General features: G+C 36.9%; 1 protein-coding gene across 3 annotated transcripts; it reads left to right on the forward strand.

Annotated features, from left to right (window-relative positions):
* The first annotated feature begins 1,947 nt into the window (after positions 1-1,947).
* LOC126793802 (uncharacterized) lies at positions 1,948-14,875 on the forward strand. 3 transcript variants are annotated; one of them, XM_050520425.1, is made up of 25 exons: positions 1,948-2,279; positions 2,390-2,469; positions 4,479-4,848; positions 5,930-6,084; positions 6,838-7,077; positions 7,474-7,583; positions 7,741-7,818; positions 7,921-8,027; positions 8,290-8,384; positions 8,469-8,599; positions 8,719-8,822; positions 9,445-9,522; positions 9,670-9,748; positions 9,835-10,003; positions 10,400-10,470; positions 10,599-10,679; positions 10,758-10,828; positions 11,183-11,279; positions 11,389-11,448; positions 11,690-11,744; positions 11,834-12,228; positions 12,302-13,600; positions 13,707-14,267; positions 14,389-14,447; positions 14,529-14,875. In XM_050520425.1, the coding sequence occupies exons 3-25, from the start codon at positions 4,493-4,495 to the stop codon at positions 14,719-14,721; spliced, it is 4,644 nt and encodes a 1,547-aa protein (XP_050376382.1). In that variant the 5' UTR covers positions 1,948-2,279; positions 2,390-2,469; positions 4,479-4,492; the 3' UTR covers positions 14,722-14,875. The 3 variants fall into 3 exon arrangements, with proteins under 3 accessions (XP_050376382.1, XP_050376383.1, XP_050376385.1); XM_050520426.1 differs by having other exon boundaries at positions 2,390-2,431; XM_050520428.1 differs by lacking the exons at positions 1,948-2,279; positions 2,390-2,469 and having other exon boundaries at positions 4,701-4,848; positions 6,906-7,077.
* Positions 14,876-15,056: the final 181 nt, after the last annotated feature.

Below are 15,056 nucleotides of genomic sequence, written 5' to 3' on the forward strand. Positions count from 1 at the left end.
TGTAGCAGATTGAGGTAAGTGTAGCAGATTGAGGCACTGCCACCAAGTACATACACATCATAACTACATACTTGGTGCGATTGACCAACCTTTCTGTGAGGACATGCATGAGCTAGCTAGCCTAACTAGATTGCTTGAACTCTCGTAGATTGGCTTACTAAATTAATTAGACATGTAATTCGGATCAGACAGGCTAGAGTGTTTTTGGTCATGAAGTAGATGTATCATTTATATATCCTAATATATTTGTACGGGTTTGTACATATATATAATTGCAAAGAAGAGGAGTATGGTAATCTTTTTTTTTTTTTGAAAAGAAAAGGAAATTACACAAAGCCACCCCTAGAGCGCCCCACAATGGAAAGATGAAGAAGAAGAGCAGAACCAGCATGTGGAGGAATTCCATGCCAAGTAGTAGGAGAGGGTAGAGAAAGACCAACATTGACAATGACGTCAGCAAGGAAGTTAGCTTTTCTAAAGGCATGAGAAATCTTCACATCTTTGAATCTTCCAATGAGATCTTTAATATCTCTAATGATATATTTAATCGACCACGGAGGAGAGCATTCATTATGAGAGCAGCTAATGACCAGAGTAGAGTCACCTTCAATCTCAAGGGTAATCTTTTATTATTGGTGAGATGAAAGAATTGAAAGCATTCATGTGTGATTGGCGTTCTTGTGATTAGTAGGGTTGAAACATGTTGGTTTATAGAATGGAAAAAACTTGCGTACAACCAAGTATGTATATATGCATATGAACTCTCTCTTATTTGCACAATTCGGGAACATATGAAATATATGATTTTAACCGTTCAAAACTTTAGTTTATCAATAAAGATCATTTGTGTAAAAAATCATTTATTTAGTCGATTGCATCAAACAAATGAACAGTCATGGTGAAAGTTAGTAGTCTCATGATCAGTTGTCAATTTATTTGATGCAATCGACTATGAAAATGACTTTTGTTTATATCAATTTTTTACAAAGATGATCTTTATTGGTTTATTTAACTTTTGAATGGTTTAAATTTTTTATTTATATTGTAAAAAATAGGCAAATGAGAGAGATTTCGGACGTGCAAGTACACATTAGGTTATACGCAAGTTTTTTCCGTATAGAATTCCACGAGTTTGTACTTACAAACTTGAATGAGAACAAATGACTAGGCAAAACACATCCTAATCCAGCGAGATCGTATGGAACTATTATTTCATCAAACTAAAGAATCGTTAAAGAGATTGTATGAAAAAGTTAACCAATTTGGAGTTAAATCCCTCTACAAACATGATTGAGAATAAATGTCCGGGCAATTGAAGTCCGAATTGGGCAAGATGAAATTGTAAAATAGCTAGCCTTAATTGACATATGAGTATATGACCCTTCATACATCTTCAATAAATGGCGCAACACATGAAATCAAGCGAAACTATTTTACTCTAGTTTGGTTTCCATTTGCCACCTTCATGGTATCTCTTACCATCATTGTCAATGTCTAGTCTAGCTTGGTTAATTAAGAATTTCATATTATGTATTAAGCTGATATCATCATACATAATCTGAATTATAACTACGTGAGTCATAAATTAAACTTTAATTTATTATAAAATTATATTTAATTAATGTCTATTATTGGGTTAACTTGTTTAAGATCGTAAACACCTAACGATATGCTTGTGTGACAATTAACAACATTTGATATCTACTTTAAATATCTTGGTATACAATAAGATTCCTAGCTCATCCAAATTGAATGAATTTCTATATGAGGTAGATTCATGTTTTTTTGTTCATTTGTGAAACAAAATCCAAGAATACTAATTATGAAAAAAAAGCAAAACAAGAATAAAGAATGAAAAATGGAAAGAAAGACGGTTATGAATTTGTCCGAAACAGAGAGGCAAGGGCCACGCTGATTCGGTGAACCTGAAACCGATGAGTACTTGGGCAATTTCTTTCGTTCTTTCCCAATTCTCCGCAAAATTTAATTTTGAATTCCTTCCTAGAATTAATTAATAGAAAAATAAAATTAAATACCACTCCATTTTTGCTGCTCCTCCAATTTGGGCAAAAGCACCTGAATTGTTCACTCTGTAAAAACCCAGCATAATATATAACCCCAAAACCAATTCGAATAGAAACCCCCAAAAAAAGATTCCAACTTTGAAATCGGAGGACTCCCCAAACCTAATAAAGCTCCTAACTTTGAGTCTTTTTGCTCGTGTGTCTCCAAACCCCGATTTCTCATTGGTGTTTTAGTAATTTCGGCTCTGTGAAAAGGTAATTAAGCTTTTGTTTGAGTTGGTTTTGTTCACTATAACTCGAATTAGATCTTGTGCTTTTTTCTACTGCGAGAATTTGTGATACTGACTGTGCTTTTGGATTTTTAGGGAACCAACTGCATACTGAATTCGGCCACAGCTTCAGTTTCAGTCTCTCTCCCCCTTGATTTGATGAAGCAAGTTTGAAGGTTGAATTCAATTCACAAGCTTATGTTATGTCTGTGCATTTGCTTCCAATGTTTGAATTGCCAGGATATTGATTGATCTTGGACACCAAATCATAATGCCATGCTTATCTCTTATAGTTTTTTTTTATGGCATCCCCATCAGTCAAACACACTTTATTAGCTATTGTGGAAATGGAGGATATGGAGTTTGTTGATAGATTTATGGAATCTCTAGATATTAATTGCCGCATTATCTTGAATTTACGGAAGCTATTAAAGTAATCGGTCATGGATTTGTTTGTATAACAGGAACGGTTATAATGAAGCTCCCGGCTTTAAGCTCTCTGCTATTAGATTATAAGAATTTGGAGCCGTTGGTGTTAATGGCTAGAAAGGAACAAATATACGAGTAGAGACGGAACTTAGAGAATTGGAATAGTTTTAACTGATCTCCCACCCTTTACAGCCCAATTATGAAGCTCCTCTGGTAAATAATCAGAAGGGGTGGGAAAGAGAAGTTCCTGACGTTGGAACTTCCTATTAGTTTTTTTTTCCCGTATTATAATTGCATGGTTTAGGCATCATCTCCTCCCATTTCAGTGAGATATCATAATCAAGAAGGTTAACTGTTTATACAAGGAACGCATGTGAAGTCCTTAAGAGATTTTAATGCGCTGCTTTAGCTATTTTCACCATCTCTCGCCATCTACGCCTGAGTGCAATTTTCGAACAGAACATTGACACATACTTGTAGCCAATATGTTTGATCTCTTCCAAGTTATAGTATCTACCTAGCTTGAGACCTGTTCGGATACATCAATATCAATTTTGAGTTTTGACTGCCAATGCGTTTTCCGAAAGGGGGTCTTGAAAAAAAAGGCCTACCCCTATGACCTGTTGTGCAGTCATGGTTCGAACTCATCCCATCGTTGTTTAAACTTTTAGGGAATAGTATCTTGTATTTGGATTTAGATTTTAGGAAAAGCTGGAGGAGATTTATGCCATCTTTCGGGCTTGTGTCATGTGTAGCAATTAACACTTACATTTATCCATTTGGATCGATGATCTGTAAATAATAATGGAGGAATCTCAACCGTTACGCTGAACTTTCTGCTTAAATAACTTTGATGGAAGAAATTAAGAAGCATTTTGATCTATGTGTTTTAGTGTTTTGATCTAAACCTTAAACCCTATGTGGGTTTTGAATTGCCCCTCAAGTTTCTGTTTGCTACTAATGGGAGAAAACTCGTGAACTTTCTGAAGAAGTTAGCTTTCTTTCTTTTTTGCGATTTTTATTTCCTTCCAGTCAATATTTTGAAATTCCAAACAGTGACTTCACTTCCCCCCAAGATATGACTTATGTGATATCTAGTCTGCTTATATGATTTTGGTTTCTCCTTTGTTGAACTCCTAGGCCTTGGCATTGATATTTATTGAGATAGAAGTCCATATTTCCCCAGGTGGCATTTGCTTTTGAGGAAACCTTTCTTTCATAGATATATAATTGTATCTCATCCAACAGGATATAATTTTTTGCTAAAAAAGCATCATGTGCCAATAGTGTTTGGGCTGCACGTCCTTCCCTTGAGTCATTTTTGGGCCTTTTAATTATTTACCTACAAAAACATAACAAGATTTCTCTGACTGCAATGTGGCATTTTCAGGCCATTTATCTATACATATCCACCTCCTTGACTTTGGAAAAATAAAATTTCCAGCTTTAGTAATACAAATGCTATTTTGTAAATAAATTCATCATAAGTTCCCATGTCCAGATCTGGGCGGTTATTCTTTCCAGCATATCTGCATCTACTCTCTCTTAGAGGATGAACCACGCCTTGTATTTTCGTACTGATGGTAATATCTATTAGGAAACTATGCACTTCCACCTACTGTTATTTTGACTTTTGGTGTTTAATTTTACTGATATTTTTCTATCCATTCTTCAGCTTCTTTATACTGACTGGCTTGCTCTATACTTATTATCTTGGTATTATTTAATAATTTCAATATATTCTTTGATATTTCAGCTTTTACTCCAATAATGGATCCTTGGAAGTGCACTCCGTTTGGTGGTGCGAATTCTCTTAATACAGCACCTTCAAATCTATTAATTAAGGTGAATGAGAGGGCTAAAGTTGAAAAAGAAGAGAGAAATACAGGTCACACTGTTGAGGCTGGAGCAGATGTAGATATTAAAGAAGTATACTTTTTGATTATGCATTTTCTATCTGTTGGGCCATGTCGGAAGACTTTTGAACAACTTGCGAATGATCTTTTGGAACATCAACTTCTGCCTAGAAGGTATCATGCGTGGTTTTCAAGAAGCGGTGTAAGCAATCCCGATGATAATGATAGTAACAGCTCTTTCCCACTGAGTTACAACAAGTTGGTTGAAAGGTAGGAAACAATTCTTATCTTGTTTAATGTTTTTTTTTGTTTAATGCATATTACGGGAAGATTTCAGTATCAAGTACTGGAGATCAGTATCAAGTATTGTAGATTTCACTCATTTCAGTGTCAAGCATTGGATCTCTTCTTGTTACTCATGTTGTTTATGCTCATGCCATGTCTTCTTCTTCTTATTACTGAGGATATATCATTTATCATTACTTACTTAATTTTTGCATGGTATATGTAATGCATATGTTTCATTATACTTCAGCTCTGAATTTGGCTCATAACTTGCTAAGATTCCTTGATGGAACCCTAACTCTGAAATTTAATCTTCAATTTTTCTTCTTTCCAATAGTGAATTCACCGACTAATATGCAAGATAAAAAAAAAAGGTGAGGTGTGAGAACTAGTTGTCCAGTTAATTTTATAAAATCGGCTCCCATCAGGTATTGCTGACCATATTTCTAGAAATAATCAAGTGAGAATCCAGTTTTAATACATTTGTACACAACTATAAATGACCACAAGATAATTATTATTTTGGTTAGAAATAAGCATGAGACACATGTTATGTAAAGATGGGTTGATAACTTTGAGTTCCATCATATGAGACACATGGTATTATGTAGCAAAAGCCTTTAGCTTTTTCCATGATTGAGCAATCTCACGAAATAATGATTAGAAATATAGATAAATTGGAGTCTAATAACACATGAAATTCTCTGGATTCTGACATTGTTGGTCAAGAGCTCACTTCTTGCCGATTGGGGTTAGAGAAGAAACAACTCATGCGCTGCACCATCACATGTGGGGTTTGAATTTGATGGAGAGAAGAGCTGCACTTGGGAGTGAAATAAGAATATAAACTAAACCTTGCCGGTTCACATATCAATACCTAAGTTTTTGGATATGGTCTTAACCTGACAAACTGTAAAAGGTTTTATTATTTTTACACACACACACACACACATGGTTTCTTTCGTTATTATTTACTTAACTTTTGTTTAATTTGGCTCCATAATGAATGTAGTCACAATATTTCCTATATTGTGGTTGTAATGTTTAGCCTTTTTATGACCAATAGGTATCCTCATATACAGAATGATCACTTGGTAAAGCTTCTAAAGCAACTGATGTTGACTATAGCCACTCCTGTGCATGGCAAGGTTGGAAGGAATACTCTGAATGCAGCTGATGTCCCTACATTATTGGGAACGGGGTCCTTTTCGCTTCTGGATTGTAAGTAATATTTACAGCCATCTGAAAATATATTGTTTGTAGGGGGTTGGGTGTGGGGTTGAAACTTGCCCTTTTTCTATATGAAATGTAGATCATGTGAATATTCGTTCATACTAGTATAATGCTACTTTTGTTTTATCAAATTCATTCATACTAGTAATCCTGTATCTTATTATGTTGGTAACTAATACATTATCATGATATAGAAGTTTCTTCATAGTTTTGTGTACGCTCATTAGGTATTCTTCTATATTGGTCCAAGTATCACTTAAGACTGATATGCCATTACCATAAATGATGGTCCGATATAGCCAGGTACCTGCGGGTGGGCTATAACGGTTATTGACATATTATATTTGTGTAACACCTAGAAGGAAAGTGAAAGATACTGTGAAAATCCACTCAACGTCTCAACTGACTCATCTTAAGTTCATGCTTTTTTGAACAATTAATTCTTTGATATAGATGGTATTTTGTAGCATAAACCTATATTATAATAGGTTAGGATTAGGTAATATTATGTTTACCTTTCATTGTCACTTTGACGCTTATGTATGTCTTCTGCACTCATTTGGAGCCTGTTTGTGCAGCTTTAGTCTGAAAGTAGATAGACTTTTAGGTTGATTCATTAATGTTTGTTTGTCTGTTATTTTTTTTCTTGTCTTTTCATATTCCAGTTTAATCATTCAGGTCATGCACTGTGGGTTCTTTAAGTATCACTCCATTTATGAATTCTTACTTCCTGAATTTCAGGTGATAGAAATGTGGTAAATAGGGGAGTTAAACCGCTTCCTTCTTACCTGCGTTGGCCTTACATGCAGGCTGGACAAATTCGTGCCCTAGGTTTAAGGGAAATTGGAGGAGGTTTCACTAAGCATCATCGTGCACCATCCATTCGCTCTGCATGCTATGCCATTGCTAAACCATCAACTATGGTACAAAAAATGAACAACAAAAAGAAGCTCAGGGGGCATCGTAATGCTGTCTATTGTGGTATGGTTCACTATAATAATCAGATGTTCTTTCTAGGCACCTAGGATGATATATCGTTTCGTCGTAAGTCTCAGTTTAAATATTAGTTGATACTATCTGTGATAAAGGTATTTGGCCAAAATTTTCATGTTAATTAATTGAAATTGAAGACTGCACTATTTGGAGGTCCAAATCATTGGAATTTTCGCTGTTATGTCTCTTGTAAATAAACTATTCCCGGTTATCTTGTATCATGCACCCTCTTGGTGCTTCTATGGAAAATTGGTATATTTACTCTTGGAGCTTCTAGTGTCTTTATGTGGTTTGCTAAACATAAACATATTGCATTGTATATGTGAATCTGTGATATATATTTTTTTTCTGCACAAAAAAAGTGACTAGTACCTTATCTTGTAGCCATTTTTGATCGGTCTGGAAGATATGTTATCACTGGATCGGATGATCGTCTTGTCAAGATTTGGTCAATGGAAACTGCACTTTGCTTGACTAGCTGTCGTGGACACGAAGTGAGTTATGATTGTTTACATAATATGGGTGACATGTCTCTCCATCCCCACCCCACCTCATCTCTCTCTCTCTCTCTCTCTCTCTCTCTATGGCTTTGAATTATGTATTGTTGTCCTTTGTTATTTTACTCATTCTTCTTGTTCTTATGAATCAAAGGGTGATATTACTGACTTGGCTGTGAGTTCAAACAACACATTGGTGGCATCTGCTTCAAATGATTTTGTTATTCGAGTTGTATGTATACCCAACTCCTGACCTTTTTCAGTTTGCTTCTTTTCATTTTCTTTTCAACCAATTTGCATTCTGCTTCAAGTGAATAATTACCTTTACCTGCAGTGGTGTTTGCCAGATGGATGTCCCATTTCCGTTCTGCAGGGCCATACTGGAGCTGTGACTGCTATTGCATTCAGTCCAAGGCCTAATACAAATTACCAACTGTTATCGTAAGCCTCATTCAAAGCTTTATTATTGCTCCCTGATGTTGCTTCTTATTTTTCTCTGTAATGTTATGATTCTACTGAATAGCATGATTTGGAACATCTTCATGTAAGTCAAGATTTCTAAAACTATGCTTCATTTGCAGTTGTTATCAAGTTTTTAGAAAAGATTTTTGAAAATGTTGTGGCTGTTATTTTATCACTAGTATTTAGCGAAACAGTGCTTGACATCATTCTGCTATTACTTTGTCATCAATCCCATCTGTAGGTCATCAGATGATGGGACATGTCGAATTTGGGATGCTAGGTACTCCCAATATCGTCCAAGGATATTCATGCCAAAACCTTCGGATCCTTTAACAGGTTAGATGATGCTTCTTTGCGTGTTGCTTTATTGATTACTATCATTTGGGGGGTGCAAACAAACATCTCTGTGATTACTTGCAGGGAAGAGCAATGGTATTTCAAGTCTTGGACCCTCATCAAGCAGTAGCCCACAGTGCCATCAAATACTTTGTTGTGCTTACAATGCTAGTGGAACTGTTTTTGTCACCGGTAGCTCTGATACTTTTGCCCGGGTATGTTTAACTATACTTTCTTTATTCTGTTCACGTTTTTTGTCCACTGGTGCATATTTGGTTACTTCAGCCTGCCATGTGTCAGGTTGAATAGTTCATCAACACCAAGTTATTTGCAGGTATACAGTGCTTTGAAATTTACCACGGATGACCCAGAACAACCAATACATGAGCTGGATGTCTTGTCTGGCCATGAGAATGATGTCAATTACGTGCAATTCAGGTTTGTGTGTCCCAAGGTCTTATAAATCAACAGTCAATGAATTTTGCTAATATTTCTACATTGTTACTAGATTTACATTGTTTGGAATAATCATAGGCTAGATCTATCTAATTTAAATCAAATACAGTCCCTGATAGAGGCATAGTTACCTCTGCGCGCAACTGCTGTGTGGCTATCTTTGTGCACAGCCACTGGAGTGGATGGCACTCTCTCCACTCTTGCTTCCTCTTTTCATCTTCCATATATTCAAAAAATTTATATGTTATCAAGTTGCTGGCACTTCTCACCTCAGTTTACTTATATTATCAAGTTTGTCTAGTTATATGTGGAAAATATTAAATGCATTGATTTTGGGACTATTATTTTTGCCAGTTAACACAATTGTGCCTGTTCCTTGTTTGTTATTTAGTGTCTCCTGAAAATGAACTTTAAGTTTCCATATTTTTCTCTTTACTTTCTATGTGTATCCCAAGGATGTATACGATTTAATATTGTATTTATGCTTTCAGGTCCTCAATAGTCAATAATACCATCAGGAGTGAAATTTATTTCATTGGTTTCTTCTGGGACTAAAATTTGTTTTAGAAGTTTCCTAACATATTTGTGGCTTCCCTATGTGCAGTGGTTGTGCCATTCCATCAAAATCTTCACATTCTGACTTTTTGAAGGAGGAGAATATTATGAAATCCAAAAATTCATGGTACGGCATATTATCGATACGTCTCATATAATTTGACATTCATGTATGTGAGTTTGCGATATTTATTTTTGGGTGGTATCTGTGCAACTATTAATCTCTTTTTGAATCTACTAAACACCAGTGGTTTGGATCTTAATGTAAGTCCAGGTTTTGTCATAACAACATAGTTACCTGCTCACGTGATGGCAGTGCCATTATATGGGTTCCAAAATCACACAGATCGCATGTGAGCATCAGCACTATTTTATTTTCATTCTTGTGGCTTTAATTTGATGTTAATGAGCATGGTATCATGCCAACTTATCACTACAGGGAAAATTTGGACGATGGATCCGTGCTTACCATCTCAAAGTTCCACCTCCTCCACTGCCTCCTCAACCTCCTCGAGGTGGCCCACGTCAGAGATTTCTTCCTACCCCTCGTGGTGTAAACATGATTGTATGGAGTCTGGATAACCGCTTTGTGCTTGCAGCTATCATGGGTACAGTATTTATCCATCTCTCAGTTATACAAAATATAACAGAAGGGAGTTTCCGGAATAAAAAGAATTTACAGAGAAAGTACTTAATTTCATTTCCCTACACTTCAGTTTCCCTCACATACCATCTAAGATCAGCCAAAATTTCTTTCTTCTTTGCAGCATTGATTACTCAAGTGAAAGATCCAATTTTTCTTTTCCACGTTCCATGTTCACTATGCTAAACAATTCTGCCACTTTACAAATTTTAGTATGCATTGCTGTGTGCCCATCATTTCATGTTTCCACTATTCTCCTTCCAAGGGGTTATCTTTTATTAAAACATCAAAATGGTATTGTTGTGTGCATTAAAAGTTATAATTATGGTTAGTCTCTTTATTAAGTGTAACAATTGTGCAGATTGCAGAATATGTGTTTGGAATGCTGTTGATGGTAGTTTAGTACATTCTTTGACCGGTCATAATGCATCTGTAAGTGGTGCTTCTTTCATACTGTCAAAATTGATGCTCTTCTGCTCAATGAATACCTTTCATTCGGTTCTGCATATTTTAATCTATTGCTCTTGTGGCTCACTTGACTGCTGTCAAATTCTTGGCAGTCTTATGTTCTGGATGTTCATCCCTTTAATCCTCGGATTGCTATGAGTGCTGGGTATGATGGACAAACAATCATATGGGATGTGAGTTATAGATTATTTTTTCTAATTCATTGTTCTCTTGCTTATTTTGTACTGAGTTTCTTTAATTTGTGTTTATAGATCTGGGAAGGAACACCCATCAAGATTTATGAAGTTGGGCACGTTAAGTTGGTTGATGGGAAGTTTTCTGCGTAAGTGATCTCAGTACCTTATTCACTAGTTAAATATACTTTTCTTCTTTCATAGTTGAATCAACAAATGTCACAATGTAATCTGGTATGGGAGTTAATGCATATGAGGAGGTACGGCTTGTCGTCCTGGTTCTACTTTGTAGTTTTTAATTGTATCTCCGACTCCACTCTTCCCTTCCCGTTTGTGGCATGATGAATTTTGTTTTTCACTAGTGCCACCATCCTTACTTCATGGATTATGAATTAAATAAAATCTTGGACTTAAATACTTCTTTTTCTTTCTCTGACAAAGATTAACATTTTCTTTTTATCTTTTTAATATTTCTGATTATACGTGGTATCTCTGTTTCATAGGGATGGGACATCCATTGTACTCTCAGATGATGTGGGCCAGATATATTTAATAAACACAGGTGAAGGAGAGTCCCAGAAAGATGCTAAATATGATCAGGTATTCTAAGATTTTATTCAGACAGTTGTCCACAACCCTATCCAATATATCTTTTGTTCAATTTGGTGTTCTGCTATTCTCCTATGATGGTTGTTTGTGTCTTCTCTAGTTCTTCCTGGGAGATTATCGCCCCCTTGTGCGGGATAATGCTGGGCATATTCTTGATCAGGTCAATTCATCTTGTCGATACCACTTACTTCTTTGTTCTGGTGTGAATTTCCTCTATATTTGCAATTAGTATCAACTAAGGCATTAAGAAATTGATCCATATTCTTTCAAAAAAAGAAAAAAAAAAAGAAATTGATTCTTATTATCACATGTGCCACTTGTATAATATGCATTGTACAGTCTCGTGATGTTAAACAATCTTTGTCATATTTATCTTTTATTTACATATCATCCTGATTCAGGAGACCCAGCTTCCTCCTCATCGAAGAAATTATCAAGATCCTATCTGCGATTCAAGTACGTGTTGGCTCCTACCTAATTGGGAATTTGGGATTGATCTTCGGTTAATATATTATTCTCATATGGTTGACTTATGGAAATGATAGGTATGATTCCATATCCAGAGCCATACCAGAGTCAATACCAGAGGCGGCGTCTGGGTGCTTTGAAAATGGAGTGGAAACCGTCTTCAGTAAATTTTGCAGTTGGCCTGGATATTGGTGCAGGCATGGACTATCACTTGCCTCCGTTGCCCGATTGGGAGAGAGTGATAGAGCCACTTCCAGATTTCATCGATACCATGCTATGGGAGCCAGAAAATGAATTCATAAGTGAGGACACGGATTCAGATTTTCATGTTACTGAGGAAAATTCGAGTGAAGAGGAGAGAGCAAATATTAACACCAGCTCCTCTAGTGCTCCAGAATGCAGCGCAGATGACAGTGAAGTTGAATGTAGCCATAAGGATGGACTTCGCAGATCGAGAAGAAAAACACAAAAGGTGATCACAGTCTTTACCTATATGATAGCTGTTCTCATTTGACCTACTTGGACTGAATTTTAATGCCTTTTAGGTTACCTCTTCTGAGAGACGCGGGAAGAAAAGGAATCTGAGCGAGGAGGATGGCATTATATCTGGAAGTAACAAAATTAAAAATCCAAAAGGTGGCCGGAAAGTTTCAAAGAGGAAAGTTAGAGCAAAAACGTCGAGACCTCAGAGAGTTGCAGCACGGAATGCTCGTAATGTGCTTTCTCAGAACCCTGGAACATCTACAGATGAAGAAGAAAATGACTGGGAAGCTGACTCATCAGATAGTGAACATCATGAGAATAAGATCCATAGTCAAAGCAATGAGTGTGATGGAAGCTTTCAGAACATGCAAGACATACTGAATAAAGATAAATCATCTCCACATGAGATTCATGATATCGCCAATTCTCTAGCTGTTCCTGAATCTCAAACAAATGTTGAAAGAAAAAGATTGGTTTTGAAGCTTCCGCTCCGTCGTGATTCAAAGAAACAAGAGGTTTTGCAAGATTCTTCATCTTCTAGATATCATGAAGCTGGTCTAGATAAGGAGATAAATAATAGCTCTGTGGATGGAGCTTCATCTTTGGCAGGTGCCGTTAATGTGCAGTTCTCTGGAAATCTCATGACCAATGTGTTTACAGATCCTGGGAAAACCATAGAGGCTGGGAATCCTGTGGAGGCATCTTTTTGTGACATCGATAACAAAATTAGGTGGGGAGAGGTTAAAAGCCGCACACCAAAGCATGCAAGAAAGCACTCTGATGTATCAATGGATAATGCTTCTCTCAAGTATCTTTCACAGGAGGAAATAGGTTCTGGAACCTTAATGCGTGGAAATTCTTCATACATGGACCGGACTTCAAATCTGGAAATACCAGAAATGAGTGGAGGTTCTGGCACATCAAGTTCGCGGAGATTTTTTAGCAAGGACAAGACAAAAGCAGAAGGCTTTGATGGTAAATTGGAAGAAAATACTTCTCGTATCAATGCTTATTATGATGCAGGATTGAATCTCTCTGAAGCTGCAACTGATTCAGCACGCAGGCTAAGAACCTTAAAGATCAAGGCGACTTCACGTGAACCGGACTCTTTGAGCCGTATCCCTAAATCGAGAGGGGGCTATCAGAGGACATCAGTAGATGCAGAAGATTCTTCCACCAAAGTCTGTGATACAAGACTTCTGAGATCGAGGTCTACTAGAAATCAGTCGGACCAAATTGTGTCATCTCAAAGGATGTTGACTGACCCTGTTGGAAAATTATCATGGCTGATGTTGTCTAAACACGAGGAAGGTTACCGTTATATTCCCCAGCTAGGTGATGAAGTTGTATACCTGAGACAGGTAAACACACACACACACACACACACTCTCTCTCTCTCTCTCTCTCTGAGTTTGATTGCTGGATACTACTGTTTAATTATTAACTATTTGGCTTGTGACTTTTTAGGGTCATCAAGAGTATATGGACTTGGCTTTGAAGTCAGATCTGGGCCCTTGGGGTCCATGGGGATCACTGAAGGAAAAAATCAGAGCTGTGGAAATCTGCAAGGTTATAAGCCTTGATTATGATACCATGCCTGGTTCAGGAGAAAGTTGTACCAAGATCTTATTCAAATTTGTGGAGTCTTCTTCAGCTGTGAATGGTAAAACCTTCAAATTAACAATGCCCGAAATTGACTTCAGTGACTTCATAGTTGAGAAAAGCTGGTATGATGCTGCCACTGGAAGAAACTGGGCAGTGGGAGAACACTGTGAGGTCTGGTGGAGGGACTCAGGGGGAGGCGGCACGTGGTGGCAAGGTGAAATTGTGGGATGTCAGGCGAAATCTCTTGAGTTTCCTGATAGCCCGTGGTTAACGTATGAGGTTAGGTATGAGAAGGAAGATGGCGTACCTCATAGGCATTGTCCTTGGGAATTGCATGATGCGTCCATGTCATGGAAATCACCTCATATTGATCATGAAAGCAGAGATAAGCTGCTTCACTATTTCTCTAAATCTGAAAAGAAGGTTTGTTGTATGCCTTTTTATCCTTGTCTTGTTAACTGTTATTAGGATAACACACGAGTGTAAACTGCTTTCTGTCATCAAGGATGTCAACTGATCATATTGTATTCCGTAAATGATGCAGGACTTTGAGGCCATCCGACAAATGAATCTAGCTGTTCAGAAGGTGGATTTCTGCAACAGGTAAAGGGAGGCGATATATTGATTATTCACATTCCTGTGTATGTGTTTGAGAACTAATGATGTATCGTGAAATTGTTGCAGCTTTCCTGTTCAATTGTTCCCTGAACTGATCAGAGAAAGGTTAAAGAATGACTATTATAGGAGCTTGGAAGCAGTGAAGCATGACATAACCCAGATGCTAGAAAACGCCCGGCATTACTTCAAGAGAAATGAATTGCAAGCCAGGATTAAGCACCTTTCAAAATGGTTTAAGAAAAAAGTTTCTAGGTTGTAGAGAGATGGAGAACCATCTTGATAGGCTGAATTTCTGTTTAAGCTTTAGGCCCCCCTTCATGTATTTTTGGTCAAGGCATGAAATCCTTGAGGTGGGATATGTTTGTTGTATGCACTTTTGGATCTAAATATTGAATACCATCATTATAGTTGTTTCTTTTTGGTTCATCAGTCGATCTCGGGACCTCATGGCTCATAGTCTCTGCAATTGAAGCAAAGCCAATAGACCACTGAGTGACCAGCAATAATCCAGCATTGTAGTTGTTTCTTTTCAAAATCTGGAATGCAAAGAAGAATTGTTTAGAAAAAAAAAAACAATTTTTCAATGATTTGGTT

Source organism: Argentina anserina, chromosome 5, assembly GCF_933775445.1.
Source record: "Argentina anserina chromosome 5, drPotAnse1.1, whole genome shotgun sequence".
In the NCBI taxonomy this organism is placed as follows: domain Eukaryota; kingdom Viridiplantae; phylum Streptophyta; class Magnoliopsida; order Rosales; family Rosaceae; genus Argentina; species Argentina anserina.